General features: G+C 35.9%; 1 protein-coding gene across 5 annotated transcripts; it reads right to left on the bottom strand.

Annotated features, from left to right (window-relative positions):
* Positions 1-669: 669 nt before the first annotated feature.
* On the bottom strand, positions 670-27,587 carry Vstm2a (V-set and transmembrane domain containing 2A). Of its 5 annotated transcripts, XM_058584767.1 has the most exons (6): positions 27,344-27,579; positions 26,985-27,109; positions 25,014-25,180; positions 23,661-23,711; positions 20,491-20,827; positions 670-2,577 (listed from the first exon to the last, which is right to left on the bottom strand). In XM_058584767.1, the coding sequence occupies exons 2-6, from the start codon at positions 27,061-27,063 to the stop codon at positions 2,489-2,491; spliced, it is 723 nt and encodes a 240-aa protein (XP_058440750.1). In that variant the 5' UTR covers positions 27,064-27,109; positions 27,344-27,579; the 3' UTR covers positions 670-2,488. The 5 variants fall into 5 exon arrangements, with proteins under 5 accessions (XP_058440750.1, XP_058440753.1, XP_046316267.1 ...); XM_058584770.1 differs by having other exon boundaries at positions 670-2,699; positions 26,985-27,587; XM_046460311.2 differs by having other exon boundaries at positions 26,985-27,572.
* Positions 27,588-27,839: the final 252 nt, after the last annotated feature.

Genomic DNA, 27,839 nt, shown 5'->3' with positions numbered 1-27,839 from the left:
CAAAGGATCTGACTTGAATTCAAGTAAGTGATTTCAGCTTTCTATAAATCTGTCTTATCAAAGACATCACATAACCTTGAAAACAAGGTTGAGAAGGCTAGATAACTTATTATTCAATCTTTATTCATTTCCACAATTATGGATACACACAAAGTTATAGCCCCAAAGGGATAAAGATGAAAACCACTAGAAGGTCTCTGCAAGGTGTTATAGTTTTTGTCCTACTGTTTAAGATTCCACAATAATTGTCTCAGTTTGGAGCAAACAGATAATAAACCATGTTCTTTCTCAAAGTGGCCAGTGAGTTGGACTATTGCTAGCACAGTGACAAGTAGGTTTTCATTATTTTGAACACTGATAAAATGAGTCTCATGAGTGTTCTTCCCAAACTAGCATATGCCCTTTAATATGAGCATGTCAACATTGTTACAGATGCAAGTCTGTCTTGCTTTAGATTGACTAATCTCATTACCTGTACTTTGAGAAAAAGTATATTACATGGTGGATTTTCCCAGGTTGACTAAATTTGAATCTGTATACTAACTTACACTTTATTGTATGTAATCCTTAAACTTCATATAAACGTAACAGATGATATTTATCTTACCAGTATTTTATGCATTTTAAAATATTAAACTTTGAAATAAAATACATTTCTAAGTTAATAAATAGGGCAATCAAAACCTTTATTTTTCTCATTTGACTGAAATAATAAACCAAATGAACAAGAATGGTAAGAAAAGAATAAACCATTATTTCTCAGAAGGTAAGGTCTAGAATACTATGAAAAAAAAATGCACCTTGCTAAAAACTAAATGGCAGAGTCAATGCATTTACCTTTGAAAAGTGAACTATTCATTGTCTTCAGGCTTCCACTTAGGATCTTAGACTGGGAGTACATAGTCCCCACACAGATGATCTTCTGGTTTTGTAATGAAAGAAAATGGAAGAATCTCTCTGGAAGGAAAACTTAGGTCATTTCTTTCTCAAGCCAAATTGATTCCACAGTGTATGTGGAGCACATTAAGAGTTCTATCTTTCTTTGCAAGAGTAAAAACAGGTTCCAAGTAAAATAGTCTAGTTATTATAAAATCAAAAATAAGAATGGAATATTTAAAATTATAACTCACTTAACCAGTGAAAACTGAACACATATCTTCTTTAGTCAGGGATTTGCAGTCACATTTGCATATTATATTTAGCCAGCAACTAAATTTTAATTTTTAAGTAGGAGACATTTAAATATAATTATCAGCAAATAACAGAATGACAAAGCTACAAAAATTCATGAAGTTCAAGGGAAACAGCATCCTTTAGCCATACCAAGACGTGTTCTCCCAAGAAAGTAGGAAAGGAAGGGGTCTGCTTCACTTTCCTCATGCTGGCCTCCAAGGCAGAATTTCTAGAAACAACATTCCTTTCTGATGATAGAATAATGATGACAGAGGAGTAGATGTCAAAACCAGAGTATGCATTCTTCAGAGTCAAGAGACCCTCAAACCTCAATAAACACCATATTTAAAGGTATGTTCAACATAGTAAATTCCAACATAGCATACACATAACAAAGCTCATTTATCAGAGACAGATACAATTTTGAATATGCATTTTTCCAGAGGAAAGCAGAGGACAACAGAGACCATCTGCAGCTGTCAAACCTGTGGAAGTGAAACAATGCACTGCAAATTTATACAATATATGAATTATAAATGAAAAACAAACACTATTAAAAGAAGTTGGTTGGTGGCTCAACATATAGACATTCATATGTATATATTTTATATAGCATGATAAAAATCAGCTTGCATGAAGGTTGTAGTATATCTACTTTGAAGTTATATCACACGTACTATAAGCAATTTACAGAATTTGTTGGGTTTGCATATACAGGAATTGCAAAATGAATTGAAATATAGAACACTGAAAATGTATTTATATAAACCTCCCAGGATTGACGGGGATTGGCCATTATCAGCACTTGCCACCATTGAACAAGAAAAAGAAGAAAAAAAATCCAAGAAAAAAGAAGTTTTAAAAAAATTTCTTTGATTATTCCTCGTTTAAAATAATGTTCTCCTTGTTGACTCAAAATGTTGATAATTTTGCCCACAAAAGGGTTTTTTTTTTTTTGTTTGTTTGGTGATAGTTTGTGTTCTGTTGAATTTTGATCTCTGTTTGCTTCCTGCAGATAGTGGGTCCTTTAGTAGGAAATCAGTGGTATCCATAGTAAATATTTACTATACCGATGACTTTCAGGCCAACCCCTGAGCAGTCAGTGAGATGATGAATTTTTTTTTATTTTTTGTTTTTTGCGGAAAGAAAAGGAAAAAAAAAATAGATCTTGCTATTAGAAAATGTCCTATCACTTCACACTAATTGTCTTGAAAGAAAAGATCAGGTGTGATTTGCCAAAGAAAATATTATCAACAAAGCATGTGATAGCCTCTTCATTTATGGTTCCGGAAGCAGGCGCTCCTTGTGTAGGTAATTAGAGTACAGAGGGTGCGGAATGATGCTTGGAGTTTAGGGTCAACTTTGCTGTCCGCTCCGTAGATTTTACAGGCGATTTGCTCTTTGCTTTAAGAAGAGAAAGTGATATTGGAAAAAAGTCAGCACTTTAGATTAAAGCAAAGCACCCTTCACAAAGCCACAAACAAGAAGCAGGACAGAAAGTCCATGGCTTGTAGCTATCCTCGCACCTGCGGAAGAAGTTATAAGATATTCGCTCATCTTGAAGATTTCCAATGCTCCTTATTAGGCTGTTTTAAACACATACATATATATATTTAATTAGCTCGCCAGCTTGGCTCTGGTGCTCATGAATGTCTTGGCATGCACTGCAAATAACAACACATACAAAGTATTTCAGTCCCAGGAAGTTGGTGGCGTTTGTTTTGTCTGTTTTCAAACAATGCCATCTCATGGTAGGGAGGTCTGAGAAGAATCCAAATACGTTCCCTCAAGGAATTCCTTGAGGATCATTCCCTATAATCATTTACTTGTTCCTATCGTGGCATCTAAAATCACATGCCCCCTTGTCCTAGAATTAGCATAAAACCACAGGAAAAGCAGAAAAACTGACAGCAGCAGGCTGCTCAACTGGGAGAGAGGGATGCATTGGAGGAGGTGCCTCTGGGCTTTACATTTAGGGTCAGATCTTTCTCAGTTACCTGTCCTTCAAGTTGGAGGAGGTGTTAGTACTATCAAGAACTAGAAATTCTTGAAAGAGTTCCATCACTATCAAAGGGGAGGAATTAAATTGTACTTTTGCATTTTTTTTTCCTTCACATATTCTCTCCAATGAACTACTAGGTATGAATGACATACAGAACCAAATGTCATTTTGTTAGTGAAAAACAAAAATGCAATGGGGCATAGAGCCTTTATTTTCTGTCTTGATGGGAGATGGGTAAAAAGACTTTGAAGGGAAATAAGCATGGGGAAGCTCAATTTTTAAAATATTTCAGTTAAATCATGTTTGATTCCATAGTGGCAATGATAAAAATTGTGGAACAACCCTTTGCCACTCAAAATGTCACATTAGAATTAGCATTTGGTACTTGAAAATGGACATTTAGTGACTCACATTACCATTTTTCTGCTAGGCTTTTAGATAGTGAAATTTAAGAACCTAAAATACTGATATTGGTCCTGTATTATTTAAAAATTGTTCACCATTATAATCCTCATTCATATGTATACTATTTGCACAAAACATAACTTAAGTATTGTCATTGATTGACTTTTTGGGAGATGGCCTGTGTATGTAATATATCTCCTCCAGACACCTAACAACTGAAGACCCAGACCTTAGTGTTGGGACTCTGAGGAGTATTCCCATATTCAAGCTGGATAACAAGGTTCAGAAATACAAAGTGATGTTTCAGTCTATGTGTAGCTCTAAGTACAAAGACCATTCAAAGAAAATACACACAATCTGTGTAGAACCACTAGCTTAAGAGCTTTCCAAAATTAAGCATATATTCCTGTAAGCTTTTGATGAAAGATTCTTTAACAAAGATTCATTTGATGAAAAAGAGAAGAAAGGAGAAAAAGAGAGATTAGTACACGGCTTCTTAAGTAGCCACTGGCCCTTAATATTTTGCACAAAATATGTCTGGTATTGGAGAAAATATTTAAAACAGTTGAAAACAATAAAATTGGGCAGAATGACGTAGTCTTTTAAAAATATTTTGTGAAATAGTAGTTTCCTCTTCAGCTTGTGCATTGCAGATTAGCTCAAATTTGCTAAAATTGCACATTTTATGTTGTTTCTTTCTTAACTCATCAACTTTTCATATGATATGCCTGGCCCCATCATCTCTATAAATATTGAGGGAGAAGCTGCTTCATTTTGACCCAACATTTCCTATTATACATCCAGCAAGTGCAAGTTAAAGCATAGTTTCAATGGGAAAGAAATCCCGTTTTATACTGTGAAGAATTTAAGGCTACTAAAATTCTGAACTGCCTTCAGCTATGCAATCAACCATTTTTTTAGGATTGTGTACAACCACTCTGGGCGTATTTTTAAGTGGAGAATTTATTTCTGTTAGGATAATTACAAAACATTTTTCCAATGTAGTAAATTCTAAGGCAAATCTGTATTGTCATCAAATCACTCATTAGTTTTTTCTTTTTCTCTGCTTTTTCATTTATGTCTTGAATGACGAGAGGCTTACTCCCAAGGCTTTTAGACAGTGAAATTTAAGAATCTAAAATGCTGATATTGGTCCTGTGTAATTTAAAAATTAATCACCATTATAATTTTCATTCATATGTATACTACTTGCATAAAACATTATTATTTATCAAATATATTATGGTCTAATTATTTTGAAATATGATTTTGTCAAGAACCAACTTTGGCTACTCATGCTTTATTCTTATTTTTACATAAACATTCCACTTATGTGAAATAATGAGAGCCAGGATTGCTGTCAGGAGCCTTGAGTGCTACTTTCTTTGGATAGCAGTCACTTCTGAGCTCTCAAATAAGATACTTACTTCTTCTATGTTTTCTAACACAAGCTTAAACATTCTGTATTGCTGTTTGTTTTCATATCAGTAAGCCACATCATTATATCAAAATAAGTGAGCCTATTTTGTTTTATTTGGTTTCTTTTGCTCTATGTCCAGGCCAGATAGATAATCTGTTATCTCCTGAAGGAGATCATACATTTAAGCAACTATTGCCCTCAGATAACCTGCCCTCCATTTTATCTATTCTTACCAGCTTGTGGAATCTCTCTCTTTCTTCTGAATTTCAGCAGCATTTTGGTTTTGCCTCTCTTGTGACCTTCACCTGGACTATATTGCTTTTAATTCATTACAGTCATGTCTTATCCTTTGGATCACACATTAAAAGAAAGGACTAAAGTGTTTAGCATTTTTTCAAATTACTCTCTGTATCTATAACAAGGCTTTGAGTTGTTTTTTTTTTAACTTTTTCCCCCAACATAAAATACCCTGGGAAGAAGAAGGGAGAGATGCTATTATCTCAATTAAGTAAAGAAAATGTTTATGTAGCATGCCTGGGCCTAGAGATTTCTCCTGGACTCCTAACGCCATTTAATTATGCTCCTCAATTAGATGCTCTATTCTGTTTTTATGCCTAAAGATTTTCACAGTGTGCTCTGAGGTGTGATTCCCCATGTCTTTGTAAGGTAGGGGAGGTGTTTTCTCCATTTTGTAGATGGAAAGGAATAATCTAAGAAGTCTTAGTACAGAAATAAAGCTTCGATTTCTCATCCTTTTTTTTCTTTTCTTTTCTTTTTTTTTTTTGTGTGGTGCTGGAAATTGAACCCAGGGCCTTGTGCATGCAAGGTAAGCACTCTACCAACTGAGCTATATTCCTAGCCCCATTTCTCATTCTTTCTTAATCCTCATATAATAGCTAGTGTTGGCATTGGCCTCCAAGATGTGCATAAGCAAGCCGTTTGCAAGAATGTGATGAATAGTCTGACCAGGGATCAATACAGAAACCGCCTCAAAGATACTATTTTCACTATAATTATCATTTCACAGAATAACAGAAATTTCATCTATTTCTTTGGGGGAAAATCAAAATTAAAAACAATCAAAGCACAGTATTCAGGAGTTTGGATATCTTCAGCAAGCAAGCCAGAAATGGTGTGCAGTTGAATGACCTTTGGATATTGCCTGTTTCAACAGTTGTACTCTCCTCCATGTTGTCAGAGAGTATCACTTCATGGTAAGGTTAGTATCCCATCTTCTCCACATTATTCAATTGAGGGAGACTTCGAAGACTGGGTAGTCTGCAGTAGCAGGCAACTGTTCTCCCTCTATCCCACTTGCTGCCCCTCTTATCTGTCTGCCAGATGGAGAGCTTAATTCTCTTTCAGCACCTTCCTTTTTAAACTTCCATCTGTACTGCTATTGCTTTCTGTATCTAGGATCCATAGGCTGGGAGACATTGGATATTTTCAACAATGCCACTCCCTCATCTTGCTCATCTTAATGTCCACAATGACAAATATAAAAATAATTTTAAAAATGTCTGGGGGATTTGATGTGTATCAAGCAATATGCAAGCAGGCACTTTACATACATTATTTTAGTTAATCCTCTCAACATCCCTGCACAGTAAACATACAGATCAGGGAAAAGTATCTCAGCAACATGAAATAATTCACTTTCAGATACACAAACAATAGGAAGTAAAGCATAGACACAGAAAGAAGACAACAGATCAGTAGGGTCAGCACAGACCTTGGAGATGCTTCTTTCTGGAACTCTCTGAGGCAAGTAATGTTACTCCAATGTCCTCACAGCTGCTAAATCATTATTATTGAAATGTATACTAATATTTTCAGAAATAAATGTGTTGGACACAACACATTTTAGAGAAAACTTTTTTGCTCATGAAATTTAACTTGTCTCTACCTCTGAAATGACAAATATTAGATATGGAAACATCACCAGTATCTTAGTTTTCCTAGATGTTAATAATAAGTAAGGTTTGTTTTGCTTTTTATCATGTAACAAATGTCTTATGATATAAGAATATTTTTAATTTTTCCAACTATAGACTTTTGGAACTTAAAGATTGCTCTGAATTCACTTGAATGGTTGGTTGAGATGTGGTTCCACCATTAATGTGACATATCCCTTTTCTTTCTAAAACCTTTTTCCCCTACACTTTTGACTCAAGTTTAATAGTCTGGGACCAAGAAAGCCTAAGTTAATTGTTCAAAGTGCCACCACTAGTTAGTGAGAGGAAGAGAATGAAAAGCAGAGCTCTTGGTTACTAGGAAAAATTACCAGGAAAGGAGAATTTACTTCAAATAATCAAGTAGAGGATTGAGACAACTACCCAAACAATTTGTCTCATATAAATTTTACCAGCTCTTCAATTATCCATTTTCTCTTGCTTTTGAATATTTTCTGACGCATTAATTTTCTATGTGAACAGAACTTTTAGTCAGCTTAGATGTAGGGAACATTCCCCATTCAGGGCATCTGCCTGCAACTTCAGGCATGATTCTCGAAAAGCTTTTCTCTGCTTTATTCTTGTTTTTCTAGTGGAATCAAATGAAGCAAGAAGAAAGAAAGAAAGAACACAAATTCTCTCCCCCTGTGGCTCCAGAGTGATTCCAGAATCTTTATTTCATAAAAGTGAATATCAGAGAAGCTCATATGGATAAACCTAAAGATGAAATCCCTCCAATACAAAAAGGAGCAATAGTCTAATTTTTTTGTGTGTGAAGAAGTCCAGCTTATAAAGAACTGAGTGTCCATTACAGTGCCCAGAATAGACAGGCCCCTTTGACATCCTTTTCTTTTATAACAGATGTCAGCTTTAAGAAAGAAAAATACCTGTGTGAGAAAATTTGAGCTAGCTTTTAATGTAATTTTTATTCAGGTTTGCACATACTAAATTGCTATTGAAGGGGAAAGGTCAAATAATAGGATGATTTTATCCTATAATTTTTTGAGAAGAATATATTTTTATTAGAATTCTTAGAGTTCCAGTGCCAATTTCTTCCAGAAATCCATTTTTTTTAAAAGAAATGTGCTTCTTTTTGACCTAATACATAAATCGCTGATTTTATTGTGCCCCAGCTTGTTGGCAGGAGCTGCTTAAATTTCCTGTCTTGCTTTCCTTTAGTCAGCAAATTTACAGCTCCATTCTAGTTATGAGGCCTCTTAGTGTAGCTGAGAGAAAAAGAGCAGTTAGTTGTCCATGAACACAAGGACTGCGTGGCAAGACACAGGGGTGATATCCCATTCACCACAGAATTTTCCAGATGTTCCCTTTGCCTACAACCAGTCACTGCAGCCTTTCAGGATGTCTACTTTCCCCAGTTACTGAAGAGTGGACACATTAAGTAATTCTACCTTCCTCCATCAAAGACTATAGTGCATCTTAAAATAGCACATTTTCATGTAACTCACCCATCTGAGTAAAAACTGATTTTTTGCATCCAGGATGATCATAGTGATAGAGATAGCTAGTATTTTTTGATCACTTATTATTTCTTTACCTTTGACTATGATCCCACAGGTGTTAATAATCATTTTCTGGTAGGAAATTGAGGCTGAGAGAGTTTATGCAATCTGTTCGAGTTTCCTCAGCAAGTAGGGAGTAGAGTTGAAGTTCCTATCCAGTTTGTTTGATGCTAGAACTAAGTTGTTACAAATTACTTTGTGTCTCAATATTTTATTTGGCAGTTCTTCATATGTAAAACTCTATGCTTTCTCAATTCTGCTTGATTAAAGTATAGGGAAATATAAGAGGCTTTGACAAAATGGAAAACAATATGGTTTGGTGGAAAAACAGAATGTTTTCAAAGGAAGTTTTAGTGCCACATATATTTAATAACTGCTTTAGAGGATAAATTTATATTTTTCATTTACAATTAGATTACATTTATGACAACAAATAAATGCTGGTAACATGTTTGAAATTATTTATTCATAGGGTTTAAATATGCTTTCTGCTTGTATGTTTTTGTTGTTAATTAACAACCTTTTTATTTACAATGAAAAGGTAGATGTTAATCCAGACTTTGAATAATCACACAATACATATTAGGGATTGCACACATGTGGTTCTTGCACAGATAATGTTCAATAATGTCGAGTTTCACTAAAGGCTTACATATGTGCATTTAATTTTGGGAATGAAGTAGAGAAAATTATGAAGATAACTGACATCCATGTGGGATGACCTCCTTACAGAGATTGTGTACCCAGTCCACTTACTACTCCCAAAGTAGTAAGTGGACTGGGTACACAATCTACAAAAGGAGTTGTCCTGGGTACACAAGTAGTAGTTCTTACTACTCCCAAAGTAGTAAGGATACTTGTTTGCATAAGGAAACTGACAGAAAGTATACCACAGCTAATAGTATTGCTATTAAGTAATGGGGCCAGAGAAATTATTAAATGTATTTTCATAACTTCTGCATTGAGAAAGTAGGTGTCAGTTTGGCTAAATATTTGAGCAATTGCTCACTAATTGGTGAAATAAAGAATATCTTCTCTCAACTACACTCCTTTTTCATGTTATAGACCCTATCTTCAATGTCTTCAGAGAAAAATTCCTCTTCAAAGAAGGAAAACCATCTCATATTTTTAAAGAATTATCAACTGAGGAATTCAGAGTGAAAAATGGAATAAAAAGAAAAGAAAGTAAAGTTAGCTGTGAATATGAGATTTTAATTTCCATGATCTTATGTAAATCAAAAAGTAAAGATATTACCATATATAATAATTTGTCTAAATTAAATAGTTATTTTTGTTGTTCAGCAATGTTTGATTTTAAGGAAGAAATTATTTGAGGACCTAATGTCTACAGGACACACAAATCATCAATCATATGTCTTCAGAGAACACATTTATTTTAACATAAGGAAAAATCTGCCCATATATTTTTCAAGTTTGAATTACAGGCTTTACCCTTTTCCTTAATCTATTTGCTTAGAAATATTCTGAGTTATAATGTTTAATAAGTTATCTTCACATCAGAAATTTTCTTCTAAACTATGAGGATTTAATAATCAAAGATATTTGAAGCAGTTTTAAACACATAATATTCAAGACATGCAAATCAAAGGATAGAAGTGAGCAGCTGCCAAGGACTCTTTATCTAACGTCTTAGATAAATTGGCTGTTAAATATCATTTTAGATAAATGTACATAATTGTTATCATTCAGTATGTAAGGAAGAATGATCCAAGAACTATTTTCCAATATTCTCTGACCATTCTTATATTAACGGTCCACAGTTGTTTTCATGAAGATGCACTAAATTCACATGTATTCTTAGCTTTATCCTCATAAATGTTTTTTTATTTTGTGTAAACCCAAACATAAATTTTCAATCCCTAAACATTTACTTAACTCTAGTTATATGGTAAGCACACTTCTAGGAGCTATAATAACACCAAAAACATAGAGACACAATTCATATCTTCAGATCCCTTATGATATTTTCATATAGTTTGAAATAGAATGAGTTTTTAAATTCTGAAGATTTTTTAAATTTAGTGATTGTGATTCTAGTGCTTGTTCTCTAAACATAGCATTTTTCAAATTAATCATTTACTATGCTGGTAATGAGAGAACTGCCATTTTGGCATATGATATTGTTTAATCAGAAAAATTAAAAAAAGAAAATATTTTACAAAGGGCCAAAGAAGACACTGCTAAGGATGTGTCTGCAAGATAGAACACTTAAGTAAAGCATGAAACACATTGATCTCATAATAGTCCCTGTCATTGCACAGTGGCTGATACCTTTAAATTATGAAATTTGGAGTATCTGAAATCATTATTTAATTGTCATTAAAATGTTTGTAGCTATGAAGCTAAAATTTGCTTAATTTCATCTTTAATTTTCAACAGCTCAATAGTATCAGCTTCAAAAAATCAGAAATCGTAATTCCTAGCTTTTACAATTTGCTTTAATTCAAGCACGGCATTCCACCTATAATTGAGTCTGTTTTAAACATAAAAGACTCTGTATTCATGCAAAAGTGCTCTCTCATACTTTTTTGAAGCAACCATATTAAGTAAGAATTCTGGTTATTTATAACTTTTCCTGTATGTTGATTTCCATTTGTTATCCCCAATGATGATTAAGTGCTCATCATTTTAATCTTTTGAATTGGGGACTGAATGAATCATAACAAATAATTGCATGATATTTTATTTATAGATGGTAGGTGTGCTTAATTTATTTAATCAATATAGATGCATCATGATCATACCTATCTGTTTAGAAGAACAACTTAATAGTATGATTCTCTACATGGCACCCAGAAAAATAATATATCATATATATGCATATGGGTGTATATATATGAAATTCTTTATTTCAATACTAAGCAATTTCTGAGTTACTACTTTCATAACAGTGATTTAGGTATACACATTTGTACATTTGTGTGAACATAAATATTCAAGTTGTATTATATATTGGGTCTTTTCTAAGACTACTAAACATTCTTTGAAAACATGATTCTAGAAACTGCACAATAATCACTTTATGCTTTAATGCATGAATTAGATGACTTCTCTAGGTCATTTGCAAATTTCCACATATATGATTAACTCTGTGCTGAATGTCAATGTTCAAGAGTTCATATCTGATATACTACTGATCTGCTTGCAATGTCCTCCTGGGAGTACAATTTCAGGGATACATGGGCTGCACACCAGAAAGCCCCATGAATGGTCTTTCCTGCCAAATTTTCCTTGAGAAAGAAGTTTCAACTCAGTGTTGGGGTTGTGGATTACATAATCATAGTATATGTAACTCTTAATAGGTAAACAAAACACTCTCTTAAAACAAATGTTTTGGATTATATTAAAATATTATGTTCCTTTGTAAATTATTTTGTAATTTTAAAATTTCAAAGCCTTAGGCCTCTGATTTTATGCTATTTTTCCTGTATTTGATTTTTCTTTTTTGCTTAGCTCTTGAATCAGAGTTCACTTGCATATATACACAAAAGTGAATATATATATATATATATATATATATATATATATATGGTGGTAACATTTTCCATTTTCCTTTGGCTTCTTTTAATTGAATAAATTGTTCTCTAATTGTTATATTTTTAATTCTTCAACTGTTATTTTATATACTTTCAGAATGTTATTATCTTTTCATTTTTCTATTTATGTTTCTTTATTGTTCTCTTAAATAATAGTACTTAATAATATATTTTCATATTTAATAGGTAAAGAGGAAGAAAATGAACAGTTACTGAGCTCCCTTACAAGCTAGGTTTATTTACTTTGTTAGATGTTTGAATTCATTATCTCACTTAAGGCTGAATATGACCTTGGGGGAGATTATATATATAACCATATCAGTTTTATAAATAAAGATTTTTTTAAGATTCAGAGGGATTTTTTGGTCAGCTCAAAGTGACAAGGGTAGATAGTTAATCTGGGAATCAAATATGAACATATATGATATCACAAACTGAATTTTTATGGTAGGTTTCTACTTTATTTTCTTTTTAAAAGGCTTTTAAATATATTCTCACTGAGGTATTTTTTTCATATGTATTTCCAATTACTTTGTGACTTAAAAAATTCATAGGGTCTCTTTGAAAGCTTTTATTTAAGTCATATAGCAGAGAGTTCATATAGTTATGACATCTGAATAGATATGTTGCATATTCAGGTCAAATTCACAAAAATCCTTTGGAATTTTATTGTGCACTACCATAAGGATCTAGTTACAAGCTTAGGTAAGACAGCTGGTGGGTAATATGTTATGGTTGTATAGAGAAAAATTTATCATCAATTAATAGTATGACAGAAGGACAAAAGAAATATCTGAAATTATAAACAAGGCATAAGCCATGAATAAAGACTCTCATTCTTCCTTCTTTAGCTCGTCACCTCTCCACAACAACAAGAAAATATTTGCTGAGTGGAATTGACCATTTGCCGTGTTGCCTCCTTATTTACAGATTTCATTTCAGTCACTGAGAACAACTGCTGTCCAAAAAATTAATATTTGTCTTGACTCTTAGGAGACGAAGATCATGTACACCAAACTTTTATTACACTATAATTTTTCTAATCTTCTTACTAGTTATTGTTGCTAACCTCTTCTTTACCCAATTTATAGATTAAACTTTAGTACACATTGTGCACACAGAGGGAAAAAAATAGCATCTGTAGGATTCAGACTATGTGCAATTTCAGGCATCCACTGTGGGTCTTGGAAAGGATCAATATTAGATAGACATCTTCACTCTTGTCCTTTGATTGCTGATAATCATAATAATATACAAGCAATGCAATGATAGTCATATTAATACCATAACTAGTTGCCATTTGTTAAGTGATAATTAAGTGCCAAGTCTTAAATGTGTCACATTCCATATGTAATTTTCATAACTCTGATCATTCTATAGTTTTTATTAAAGAAATGAGGAAACAAGCACATAGCAATGAGTTATGGAGCAGAGCTGTGAACCATCTGCCTCTCTAACCACTGTGCACTATGGCTTCCTCTGTTGTCCGAGGCAGAAGGTCTAAGAAGTACCTCCTTGTTTATTTAGGACCTTTCATAGCTGTGTTGAATGCACAAATGCATGTTGTCCAAACATCAGTGGCAGAAGTGGTCCTCCAGAGAAGGAGTCCCTGCCCTATTTTGCTCTTCTTAGCATGTATGTTACTTTGATCAAAAGAATGAAGTCTTTTCTGCAGTTTTCTGACCCTTTGGTCATATTATCCAGAAAACTACTCCTATTGTACTTTCCTGAAGTCACAAGGACTGTGAAATCATTTGAGACAAATCATTTGACAAATTCTGCTTCATGTCCCTTCAATAACCTTCACACAGCTAGTCATGTATGGAAAAGCCCATCCAGCCAAGCAAAGGGCCTTGGTTTTATAGGCCCAGATAGTGACTGGATTCCAATGTGTAAATAAATATGGTTTGTTAGAGAATTTAACCAGTATAGACTCTTAATCTGCAAAATTCTGGTTCAAATAGCTCTAGCAGATAGATTCCTTGGCCTGTGTTACCCAAATTATTGCCTCAAATCTGCTTTTCATCTTATTTATAGACATTTGATTTACATAGTGGTCATTTAATTGATAGAATTACAATGATCAGATTAATTTAACCTGTGTAAGCAGCCAAGATGGATCATTTAAACCAAAATCAACATTAAGGTCTGAATTCTACAACTGGCTCTCTACCCCAAAACTGTAAACCATTTATTTATAGATGAGATCAGGAAAACAATCTTTTTGTAAGATCCTCAGTATCTTATCTCTCTCTCCCCAACAGCTTTGAAATTCTGTTTTAAGATCATTTCTGCTAAATCTGGCTACTTTTGGAAACCTGCCATGTTTATCAGCAACAGAGGAGCTCTGGCGTGATCTTGGCTTCTGGCAGCTATAACAGCAGCTGCCTCGGAACACTCAGGTTTGCTTCGTGGTGAAAACACAATAATCATATTTTGGAGTTCAGAGAATCAGCATTCCTGCTGAGCAATGACAGACTCCACACGTGGAAACATAACTGCAACCTTAAGCACAGCCAGTTTTCTTACAAATGCCAGCTGTTCATCACAGGAGTGAAGAGAAGACCTTTGCAAAGTCAATTTCAACACTGGAAAAAGTAATCGCCAAAGAAAAGAGTCTCTAAAAAAGTATTTGAGGCATCATACACAAACAAAGAGGGATACCTGTCTTGGTTTGCCTGAGACTGAGAAAAATTCCTGAAATGTAGGATTTAGAACATGAAAATGAGGCAATTATTACAATACAGGGTGCAAAAATAAGGGCTTCAAAGGAAATGAGAACAAATTGCTGCAGGAGGCTGGATGAGGAAACAACCAATTATGACTAAAGCAATGGGAGAAAGCTTTATAAAGGAATTTGCATTTGAGTAGAAACTCAGCAAATGGGGAAAGACTCACACAAAGAAAGCAGCATTTGCAGAGTCACAGAGGAAAGGAAGTGTCTGAAAACATTGGGGAAATACCAAGTAGCAAGAGTAAGTGTAAGGATTAGGAACTCCCCCAAACAGGGCTGGAAATTAGCCTGTGAAAATTAGAGATGGTGCTCCGGAAATAGTAATACATGTTCTGTTGTGATATGTTCCTTCATTGGAATTAAAACAGGGAGACTATTAGGAACTGCTGGAATAAAGAAAGTAAGGAGGGCTTATGTTGAGAATGAAACCAGTGTTAGCATAACAGGAAGAAAAAAAAGTTTTTCAAGGACGTTTGGTAAGAAAATTACTAGGACTGAATGACTAATTCAGCAACTGACAGAGGAAGACATAAGAACATTTTCAAGGTTTTTGCAAAATCTGTGATTGTGATTATGTTATTAAAAGTTTAGGAAAACAGGAGGAAGGCCATTTCTTTTGGGTGAGCAAGTTAGGAGAATAAATTCAGTTCTGAATATTTGAGTTTCAGACCTCAGATTTGGTTATATATTGCTGTGAAAAAAAAGCAAAAACAAAAACAAACAAACAAAAAAACCCCAAACCAACTACCCTAATAACCAGGTGCCTTCAAAAAGACAATTGACTATTATCTTGCACTGCTCTGTGCTTTGCCAGGGCTCAGCTGGAGAGTGACTGCAATGAAACAGCATCTGGGGCTGAGTTGGATGAAGGCTGGCAAGTCTGAATGTCCAGCAGCCTCCTCACTCCCATATATAGTGCCTACAGTGGGGCCTCACCCAGGAAGACGGTCTTAAGCTATCTGTGCTTCTTGTATGGTGGTTGGCTTTCAAAAGGTTTCTAGTCCCCCTAAAGACAGGTCTGGAATTGGCATAACATCACTGCATTATATTAGTCAAAGTGGTCACAGGCAAGCCCAAATTCAAGGTGGGGTTGGGGAGAAAAGGCTCCACCTGTCAATCTGTGGAATGCATACTTGTGCAGTTATCTTTTCCAGGACATGTAGGATGAAAATGTAGAGATGTTTATGGAACAATTATGAGCCTTTTTTGGATCTTCAGAGAGAAGTTAGAAGTAGAACTGTGAATGGGAAAATTTTATCAAAACCAGGGGAACAGGGGGGTAAGATAAAGAAGGTGAGAATGGAAAAAGAATGACATAGCACTAATTAAGAAGTGGAAGCCAATAAAGGAGAGGGTAGATTGATAAAGCCAGTGAAGAGCAAATCAACCTGAGGAGACAAGAGGGGTAAGAATGTTAGGAGTGATGAGGGTACAAATGCTGCCTGCAAATTGGGAAGGATCTTATCAGAGGATGTGGTAATTGGAAGTTTAGGAGATGCCAGTGACTTGAATGAACATTTACAGTCACATTGACCAGGGAGAGAAATGGTATTGACTTTATGATATTGAGATATAAGGAAGCAGGAGAAAGCATACAGTGCCCCTCTTGGAGGATGGCAGGCATCAGTTAGGTGTGCCACCCTGAAAGATCTGACTTTGCCAGGATGGAGAAGGGAGGGAAAGGGAAGCTGTTTTCCCAGTTTTCTCTGCCTGTTTGAAAGGGTGGGTTGGGAGAAGGAAAGACGAGAAGGAAAACATAGAGAACAAAGAAAGGACCAGTAGAAGAGAGGTACAGAAGAGGTATTTAGCTTTAGAAAGGACTGGAGATGCTGGATGATACTGGAAGAAACATGGAGAATGGAATTTGGCAGTGGAGGGGAACTAACAGTAATCTTCAAGCTTTCTGTGAAGAGAGAATTAAACCACTTCATCCTGGTAGAGATCTTGGGATTTTCCACCTGTAGCCTGTTATATGCCACTCTTTCTGAAAAATCTTTTCCATCTTTGCTTGTATACTTTCTCCCTGTAGTTTGAGCCCTTTCTCCCAGGTTGCCCTCCTTGATTCAACCAGCTAGAATCAAGGGTTCTTTCACCTCAGAACATCTATCAAATATTTCTTTAACTTCTAATTCCATGTATTTATTTCCATCCATTATTTAGTGGCAGTTTCTCTTTCTTTCTAAGCTTTCTCTAAATACATTTAAAAAAGAAGGAGGAGGAGGAGGAGGAAGAGGTAAGGGATATGGAGGGATATAGGTTTGATATGAAGAGTGTTGGTCATTGGTAATGAGTACACAAAACTGGAGAGGGTTTGGTAGAACTGGAGATGAGAAACATAAAAAACTGCAGAAACCAACTTTCATCTAGCTTTAGCATTTTCTTCATTATTTTGGTTCTAATTGTTGATTAAGAAATTATGTAGAATTAAAATAATTTAAGAATTTATAATTTACTTATTTATGAAAAATTCTAAAGATAAAGAAAATTATAAAGGTAAACAGTTTCAAGCAGGACAGGACTGTGTCATGCTCACTAACTTTAAAAAAAATCTAGTCATATTAAATGATACTTAAATCTCCATCTTTTAATATTTAGATAGTCATGAACTATCCTTTCCATCTTCTTTTTTTGTATAAGTTGCCTTAGAGAAACTGGTTTAATTGTTTTACAATTTGAAGATTTTACATAACATTATTTTCAGCTAACACTTCTCTTTTATAGACACAAAAATTACTTGACAGAAAAATAGTATGAATTAAGAGTTGAGTGTGTTAGCATAAATAATATAGTCAACTAAGTCAAAGATAATTATGAAATAAAAGGTGAAATAGACCATCTTTTTTTGGACACAGGCTAATATTATAGTGTTATTTATACTGAACAAGAAGCATGCCTCCTTGTATCAGATCATAAAATATAAAAGTCTAGAATAGCCCTTGGCCTGTAAAAAACAGATTTTAACTGTGTGTTTTTACCATGTCCTGGTTTTAATAGAAAACAAAAGATGCATGGTAAATGGAATTCCCATGTATTTTGTTTTCTTACAAACTAAAATATAAGCCCCTTGAGGAGAGGGAGTATATCTTTCAAAAGTCCCTGTGCCTGGTGTAAGCGTTTCCTGAAGTGATGGAAGGTGAATAAATGAATGAATAGATGAAGCATGGGTATTGAAGTAAGCTTTATTTGAATATAATCTGAAAAATTCTAAAGCAAAATTATAAACCAGGATGTGAGTAATACAGTGAATATAATATATAAATATCCATCCTAGGTTCCATATTATATACAATAATTGTGCAAGCATAAAACTTACACATCAATGGAATGGGCAACTGGGATACCCAATACTGAGAGAATGTTGATAAAATTATGTAAAACATTTTCCAATATGGTAGAAAAAATATATTAAATATTTTGAGATAGTCCAGATTAATCTTTGCTATAAGCAGGTAAGTTTTTGTGAAAAAAAGTTTTTAATGAATATAGGCTTCCATCAGACAGCATTCTTTCCCTCCTTTTACCCCTAACTCAAGAAAAAACTATTTTGTACCTAAGAGCAAGTCTGATGGATATAGATAAAATGAGCAACAATTTTCATTTGAAAATTGTTTTATGATTTCTAGAGCTTATAATTTGGCTCAATCACAGTAAGAAATAGATATTAAAATGGATATTTTAGAGTATATTATTAACACCATAAAGAAAATATCTTAGAAATAGAACATTTCATCAATGTTTAGACTCTTTCATTTGAAATAGGTAATCTGTTTGATTTTATTCCATAGAGCAGATTTATGATATCTGGCTTGGAATATTATATGTAGGCTAATAATTTCACTTCCATGATTTGGAGTTCTAATTGGATCATAAATTGTCTGCTGAGGCTACTCTGTAAATAGAGTCTAGCTGCTTCTTTTGATAGTCTGAAGGAAGAGGAGGACAAGTCCTCCAAAGACATTAAATCTTTCTCAAATAGTGGTTACAAAATTGTAACTGAGATATAAATATGTGTGCATACCCTTATATAAAGTAACATCCTTATTAGCTCTGTTGATAAAAACCATTATTAGCTCTGTTGGTTTTGTCCTTTAATTTGAGAAACAAAGGCAATGATAAAGAGGAAAATAAGACAAAGCCATACAAATTGGACTTCAGAGAGGCTAAGCCATCTGTTCATCAGATTGATAAATTACTATGACCAAGGCACCATGGGAGAACTATTCATTAACATATAAAGGCAGTGCAAACTCACAGGGACCCTAAGCCAAGTGGCCTATAAATCTATAAATCATATCCATTAGAACAGAAAACATAAAGAAGAAATCTGTATTGACATACATTGATTGATTGATTGATTGATCACAGTGCTGGGAATTGAACCCAAGACATTGTGCAGGCTAGGCAAATTCTTTATCACTGAGCTACACACTCAGTCCTGGCATATATTATTTTAAGGTATTTTTCACAAGCAAGGATTTAAAGATATTTATATATTATATATACATATATACCTATTATATATATATTCTTTATATATATTCCTTTAAAGATATACATATATATCTTTATATATATGTATCTTTCATATATGTACAAATATATCTGTGTGTATATGTATATACATACACACACACACACACACATATATATATACACACATATACATATATTTGATCAGGATGATTTTTAAGATGTGTGCATATATCTCCATGTATACATATCTATATCTGTCTATATACATACACATAAGATGAGATGGTCAGAGTTTTTAATTTAATAACTGAAGTTATTAAATATTAGCAATATAATTTTCTATTACCATTAGTAGTATCAATTATTGTTCAGAAAAGGGAAAAGCTTAAATTATTATAAATTGATATTTTTGTGCTCTCTTTGTCCCATAATATTATGTCAGTATTAGAGAAAATCAGGACAGCCATGGGTCCTGTAGGAGACTGCTCTACAAGAAGCCTGTATCTCATATCAAGGTTAAAACTTCAATGAGTTTCCATTGGCTGAATGATTGCATAAATTAATGCCATTCAGAACAGCTTTAACTTGCACAGCTGACTTAGGAAATGTGTGACTAAGCTTCTAAATTGGCATCCGAGGCGCATTTACAGGAGTTGCCTTATCTCTGCACCACTTATTGCCTTTCATCCCCCCTCACTTCCTCCCATTATCATCATCACTTTCATCACAGGCAGCTGAAGTTTCTCCTTCAAAATCAAAAGCCCTTGGAGACTAGTCCTGCTTAAAGTTATGGGTCGCTAAAAATGTTGATGATGTGGTGTCTCTCTTTCATTTCCATTTTGATTAAGTGAAAGCCTCTTAATTTGGGTCATTATTGATACATAAATCTGTAGAGAAAATGAACATGCATTTATAATGTGACCACATTACATGATTTATTGTTCTTACAACATATATATACAGAAAGGAAAAATAGAGTCCAGCTCTTAGATCCCCTGGATATGAAGCACTGACAGGGACTAATGGGGCAAATGCACATCCTCTGAGCAGATCAGCCCCTGCTCTCAATGGCTCAAGACTCATTATTTCAACTGAACTAGGTCTCCCATTAAAAAACAACAACAACAACAACAACAAAATAAAAATAAAAAACAAAAAACCACATCTAATATCAGTCTGTCTACTCTATTTGACTTAACTTTTTGTGGAGGGTTTGTGAGTGGTAAATGAAAGACTCAAAATGGGTTTCCATACCTGATTGTGGACTTTGTTTAGGAATTTTGGCTACCGCTTGAGGGCTGGAGGTGGAGTGCGTCCGTTGGTTGGCTGAGCTGTGGATGCTGCTGGGAACTGCAGCTGAGATGTTCTTTCGGGGCTTCATATCTTGCAGCCACATAGGTGAGGCTTCGAAGGCCTGCATCCTCCGAGCATGACTGTTGGCATTGACTTTCAGGTAGGCCTGGGCCTTGTGTTCTTGGAGCTCCCCATAATTGGCATCAGTCACCCTGCACTCATATAAACCTTCGTCCTTTTTCCTCACTTTGGAAATCTGAAGTTTGTGGGAGATGTCATTGCCTTGAACTTTCACTGTCTGAAAAATTGCAGGTAAAAAAAGTGCTGCATGAAATGATTTTGTTCTCATTCTTTTTCCTGAGCTTGTTAATGTTGGAAAACTAATGGGCCTTAATGACCTCATAGCTACTGTCAAGGGGCTTTTTATTTCCTTAACATCTGATCTTAAGATCTTATTTATTTTACTCCACTAATAATGACATTCACAGACTTAGGATAATGAGGTCAGTCTAAACAGAGCCATATTATCAGTGTGGTTCATACTCTTCAGGTTCTGATAAATAGAAGTGCCAGCATTTTCTCAACATGGGACTGGATTAACTCTGCTTGGTTAACTCAGATGAATGGAGTATAAACCAATGAGGCCAACTCCGTAGTTAATGCAGATTCTTTTCTTTACTGTGGGTTATAAACTAACCCCTTCAAATCTGGAAGATCACAGAAATATTTTTGTTGGTCATAACAGCTGAGATGAGAATATACTTTTATCCCCACATTGAGGTGATTACTAAAGGTACTGTTACAACAGGCCCACGCCTATTAATGTTTTTTTTTTCTTTCTCAAAATTTTCATGTAATCTTGGTTACAGTTATTGGGTGGCAAAGCTCAGGTACTTGTTTATATCACCTAAAGTCTTATGGCTCAAAGTATATACCAGATGCCTTTGTAGGAAATTGCAATGCCATCAATAAAACACTGATTTGATTTTCAAAATTGAAATTGACCTTTTTATTTCTTCTAATAATTTTGTCCCAGGTTTTTAATATAACAGCTATATAAAATGTATATGATACATAATAAATACGATATATTTAAATATTATTATTGGAACAGTTAGATTTAATATATATCATGTTATCCATGATTGACAGAATGATAGATTTCATAAGACATTCAGGATTTAAGGTTTGAGTTAATTTTGAAAGACAGAGAAAAGTAGTGGAGACAAGAATATAGTTATTCTGCTAATGGCTATTGCATTTTCAAACAGCCATAAATAATTAAGAAAATTTGAGAAGTGTTACTCTGTATTTTATATAAACATATATGTATATAAGCGTATATATAACAAGTAGTTTCTGACATTTGAATTATAACCATAAGTATATATTTATGTGTATACAAACTTATATATAAATATTCTAACATTATAAAATAATGGAAGTCAGTTCTACATATATTCCTGACTAAGTCTTCTAACACTTGGAGGTAGTCAGAGTATTTATATCATTATTATCCCATTTTACCATGGAGTAAACTGAGGTTTAAGAAGTTTGCTTAGTGATTCTTAACACTGATTTTTATATTACAGTCAATTAGTTTTGCTTGAATTAATACAGTTCTATGTGGTCTAGAGGTTGAAGTTTTATCAGTATTTTATAAATATTTCCCAGAAAATCTAAGTTAATAAATGTTGGTTTAGTACAGAAGTTAAGGTCAAACAGAATGTACATGGGGAACAAATTACCTTCTGCCTCAGTTCATATCTAGAACTCTTTTCAACTCAGTAGATTTTATAATCTACTAACCTAGCTATTACTATTAGCAGTTGCATAAGTGATTATGTCTCTGTATGTGTCTGAAGGCTCTTTTTGTTATTATTCTTCAGATGGTATGGTATGGGCATGAAGAGTCAGCTGTTAATATTCAATCAATAAGCTATCTAATTATATGTGTATGTACAAAGTAAAATGCTTATGAAAAACACTATTAATTGATTTTACCAGTCAAGCTTTTCCTAGCATTATAGGAAAACAACAGCTTCTGTGATGTAAGAAAAATTGAAACTAAAATATTCTAAAAAAGTTTGTGATTTTGTGAGTTATTAAGTTGTTTGATATTTCTTCCATGTTGAGATTACACAATTAGATGATAGATTTAAGTTCTGCATACAATATATTTTTATGCTTTTAGTTATAAAGTAACCCCAATCTTATGCCACTTTATGCTATGGTAAGAGCTTTAATATAAATCTTTCTAAAATGTAGATTATTGAATTTTTAGATATCTAAAAATAAACAGTATATTCATCCTCAGTAGATTTCTTCCTTTTGTATTATAAAACTATTTCATATCTAGTACTGAAAACTTGTTAAAGCCATTTTTCAAGGTAAGTTGTATTATTAATTAATTTACTCTGCATAGCTTCATTTGAAGTATAGCAAAAAAGATGATTTTCATTTTCTTCTCATCATATAATTATTCAAACTAATAACCAATAGGGTAAAACAATATTTTCTTAGTTTCAATAGGTCAGTCTTCTCCAGTAATGGTTGCAAATTTATATTTGCTTTTGGCTTTATATTTTTATGATTTTGAACACCAGCATTAGAACTACATTAGATACACTATGAATGACATTTAAATTTGAGTTTTTTTATTTCATTATAATTTCAAAATCTTCTTGGATGCTTTAATTTTTTTCTCTCTCTAGGAAGATTTTTGTATATTACTTTTTCACTTTCTATTAAAGGATAATCATTTCCAAAATTTAAAATGCACATTAGCATTGCAGCCCTTCACTCTTATACAACTGCTACAAAGAACAAGAAAAAAAAAAGTCACACAACCTTTTTGGATACCAAAATGATTCTCTAGTTAATTTCTAGGTATTTACATGATTAATACATAATTTTACTTATGGACTCTCAAATCGCTTCAGTTTTTATGTACCTAAAGAGGTAAAGAGGAGATAACTGGCTCTTAACCTGCGTTTGCAAAATTGCTTTTTTTCAGGGACAACAAATTAAAAGGTTTTAAAATCTAAAATCCATTTACTACTAATGTTCACCTTGGGCCTGCCTAGCAGCTAAGGCACGCGCCCCCTGTCGCCTGTCCCTGTGACACTCACACTGATCTTGGTCCCGTCGTTGTCCGGCTCTCTGTCTGGTAAGAGCTCCACCTGCGGGACAAGGATGCAAATGCTCAAATTCCCACCGAGGTCCTCTGACTCTCACGTCCGCAGCACAGTGGTGCGGAGCCTTCCAGGCTAGTCCCAGCCTTTGTAGGTGTGTTGCAACATTTTAGTTAGGACTGGGAAGAGAAGGGATGTGGCCCCATCTGCATCTGGTCCCCTGGTCGGCCTTAGACCAACCCGCCTCCCGGAGGTTCGCTGGCCTGCGGCCAAAGCCGCGCGGCTAGACCCCGCTACCTCCCAAGCGAGCTTGTCGCTGCTCAGCGCGGTCCCGGCGCCACCAGTTTCGCGGAGGCTGAGCTCCGGGAGGCGGGCCCAGTGCCCGCGGCCGGGCCAGGTCTTCCTTGCGGTTGGATCCGTCTGGGGCTTCGGGTTCCGGGAAGGTTAGGGACAGACACAAAGATGCAAAGATGGGCCGAGATGTGAATGTGGGTGGAAGTTTTCGGGCACAAATTTCTCCATCTTTTTCTGCGCTGCTGTACCATCCCTGGGATTTATTTATTTATTTTATTTTATTTATTTTTTTTTACAGACTTTCTTTTTCACTCTCCTGAACGTCCGAGTCCTCTTTTGCTCAACTGCCTTTCTTCTTCGCTCTGACCCTCTTCTGTCTCCCTTTCTCCTCACTAAAATTCCTTTTCCCCTCCTTTCCTCACACTTCCTCCTTTTCTTCCTCCCTCCTCTTCTTCCTCCTCCCCTTCCTCTCCTATCCACCGGTGGCTCCATCATTCCCTCCTCCCTTTCTCCCCTCCCTCCTTCCTCCGCTCCGCATCAGCCTCTCCCTCTCCCCTACTTCTTTTCTTCCCCATTCCCTGCCCCACCCTCAACTATCTCGGTTAAAGGCAAAGGTGAGAGAAATGGGACTAGAAGGGAAGAGGGTGGTCATGCGGGCACGACCTCGGACAGGAGTTCTTCACACACACATACTGTCTAGGAAAGAGTAGCGGATGTCCTGGGATGTATGTACAGCGCTGTAGTGTCACAATGGGCATCTTAATAAAAGCAATATTAAGAGTAGGAGGTTACTCTCCAATTTAAATCAGGAAAGGCTCCCCATAATATGACTTCCTTGGTGGTTTTAACTTATGTCGCCCAGGACAAATTCAGGCTTGTTTCCTATATGGCTGGGCGTCTTTCACGCCCCCCTCCCCAAAAGATGGGAAGGTCCCCAGGGACACCTAGGCAGCATCTTGGGCCCTGGGCCCCCCCCCCCCCCATTGGAAACCCAGAGAACTAAAAGAGTGGGACAGACAAGACACGGGAGCTTTGCGGACTATGTGACTGCACTACCTGCGCTCCAGCCACCTCGGACCCAGGCTCCAGGTCCTCGGGCCCCCGCAGGAACCACCATTGGATCTCCAGGTACACCGAGGCGGAGCCGCTCTGAAAAGCGCAGGACATCTCCACATTCTGCCCCTCTGTCGCTGTCACATTCCGCGGAAACTCGGTAAATTTTGCTGTAAAACAGGAGCACATCCTTTTGGCATATATACACCACTCTCTCCAACGTTTCTTTCCTTGAGAGCTCACGTTTTTCTCGGACTTAAAAAACAGCAACAACCCGTCTATGACATCCCTGACTTTGCCTGCTTACATCCCCCACCCTCCGCCTTTCTTTGCCTCTTGCCTGTCTTATTTTTGGTATCATGACTAAATCACTTTGTTGTTGATCAAGTCCAGATAATGGAATGGCTAACAAGCTTGCCAGTAACTCTGTTAGCCAAGATGCCCAGAGTTAGATCCAAATAACCTTTGTCAGATTGCAGCATGCCATAAAACTTACTGAGATTCAGTGAGGTACAATTTAGACCATATGTCAAGTTGTTATTATGAGGAAAGCCTCTTCCCTCTAAGTTTCTAAACAGTCTATGACTAACGGAATATTTCATTTTGCAGGCTGATCATGACTCTGTCAAAATGCACATTGCTGATATGACAAAAACAGTTATTAGCAATTGTGATCTGAAGCCTACAGTAGTGAAACAAGTTGCACACTTTTTAATGTTTTTATTTCATTCTCTAGAAATTAATCTTCACATTTGTTCCTATCAAGTTATTGTATAGCTATTGCCATGTCCCTTGGAATCTAACAATCATACATCCAGGTTTAGATGAGATTGAAAAATATTTTGAAGTCACTACAGAGATTTTTTTTAAAGCCTATTCATTACCAACTGTAACACTGCCAGTTTGTCAGATTCATATATACATGGTGAAACTCACAAAAATAAAATGTCCTCTTTCTCCTTAAGGGCATGTTTTTGAACATGTGATGCTCTTGTTAACATGGTTGTTCTTATCTGTGTAAAGGACACTTTGCAAAGAGCTGATTGCTTCCGAAAAGTAGTCTTAGATTTGTGGCGGATGGAATTGTATAGCTACAGTGCACAGTTATGGAAAGGAGGGCTGAGGGAACTGCAGGGATGATTTAGGGTGTATGCACTTTACCCCCACTTTTAAAAGATAGATACTCATTTCAAAATTTTATGAAATCCCAGATTGATCTCTAGTGAAATGGAACTGTGTTTATACTTAAAGGAAATGGGAGCTATTGAGAAGGCAGTCTGATCTGAAAAGGACTTTTCTTTTCAAACTGGAAGGAGGAGTACATGGCATTTCTGCTTGCAGAAGTGATGCAGTCTTCTGGCAGCAGAGATGTGATCTGTTCATGGTGCTGAAACGACCACTGCAGCCTGCAAAGTCCTGAACAACTGGATTCAGCAGGCTGCTGCAGCTTGTAATGCAAGTCGTGCCTTTTTTTATGGGTCCTCAGAGGAGTCTGTCCTTTGATAAACACACATGCAAACGAAGTCACACAGACTCAGAAAAGGAAAACTCTAAACCCTTTCTGCCTGCAAGGGAAAGCAGGACTGATGATGGAAAGTCCCCCAATATCCAGTTCTGTTTGTGGTGATTATGTATGCATGAGTGGTTATCCTGTGCATGCACACAGAAAGTACACACACACACACACACACACACACACAGCCCTGTGTTTGTGTTCACTGAGGAACTCACCTCCTTGCCAGGCACCAAGTGTATAATCTCTGAAACCTCTCATGCCTATGATTTAATAAACTTTAAAGAAAAATATCAAACAGAATACTATCCATACAATCTAAACCCACTGTTACTTGCTAAGAATCTCACCATATCTTCCTGTACATGCTTTGAATATAAGGAAAACAACACACACACACACACACACACACACACACACACACACACCAGATGTATATTTGCCATTGAGCACAGACTTACCTTGAGAAGAAAGCCCTTGTTGTACGTATAAAACGGAAAAGAAAACAATTCCAACATATGCCAAAAAGATCCCCATCATTCCAAAGTGGGGGGGTCACATCAGTGTAGCCAACAGCCAAAAAGCCCTAAAAGAAGAGAATGCAAGCGTATCAGGAGGCTCTGTTTCAGAGCCCTGGGCGCGACACTGCAAACATCCTATCTTGCTGCTCGCTCCGCGGGTGAAGACTGGCTTTGGGGAGAGGGGAATGCAATTCGCGAAGGTTAAAACCAGATGGCTAGGATTCCTGAGGCTTCTAGTGCAGACCCAGGCTTCAAACGCCGGGAAGTGTCTCCGCTGCTGGCTGGCTGCTTTCAGCTACCTGGCAGCTTGTCCAACGTCAGCCCGCTGCTCCAGCTTGCGTGATCACTGCCCTCCCTAAACACCGAGCCAGCTCGGGAAGCGGGGAGTGGGCAAGGGGGGCGGGCTGGAGGACTTCGCTGGGCTCGCGGCGCCGCAACTTTTCCCTCTAATGGCTGCGATGATGCCTTTAACTCTCTGCGTGCTGGAAAGCTCCGCACCTGCAGGAAGCTTGGGCCGGGCAGCCCGCAGAAGGCTGAGGGCTGGGCGGCTCCATCTGTGTTTCCCTTCTAGAGAGCAGGGACATTTATTTTTTCCCAATTTGCTTTTTCTCCCCATCAGTTGAATCTTTTTGTCTGGATCTGATGGCTTACTGCTGAAGAAGACAATACAGTTGGAGGGTTGCAGTGTTTGCTTGGGGCTAGGAGTGAGGGATTTGAGGAGGAAGTTGAAGCATTGTTGAAGAAGAGGGAGGAATGGGATGGGGTGGAAGAGACTGCTTCGGGGCAATGAAAACA

Source organism: Marmota monax, unplaced genomic scaffold (assembly GCF_021218885.2).
Source record: "Marmota monax isolate L192 unplaced genomic scaffold, Marmota_monax_Labrador192_F-V1.1 WCK01_AAM20220418_F8-fsc00219, whole genome shotgun sequence".
In the NCBI taxonomy this organism is placed as follows: Eukaryota; Metazoa; Chordata; class Mammalia; order Rodentia; family Sciuridae; genus Marmota; species Marmota monax.
This window is presented reverse-complemented; position numbering and strand designations above follow the sequence as displayed.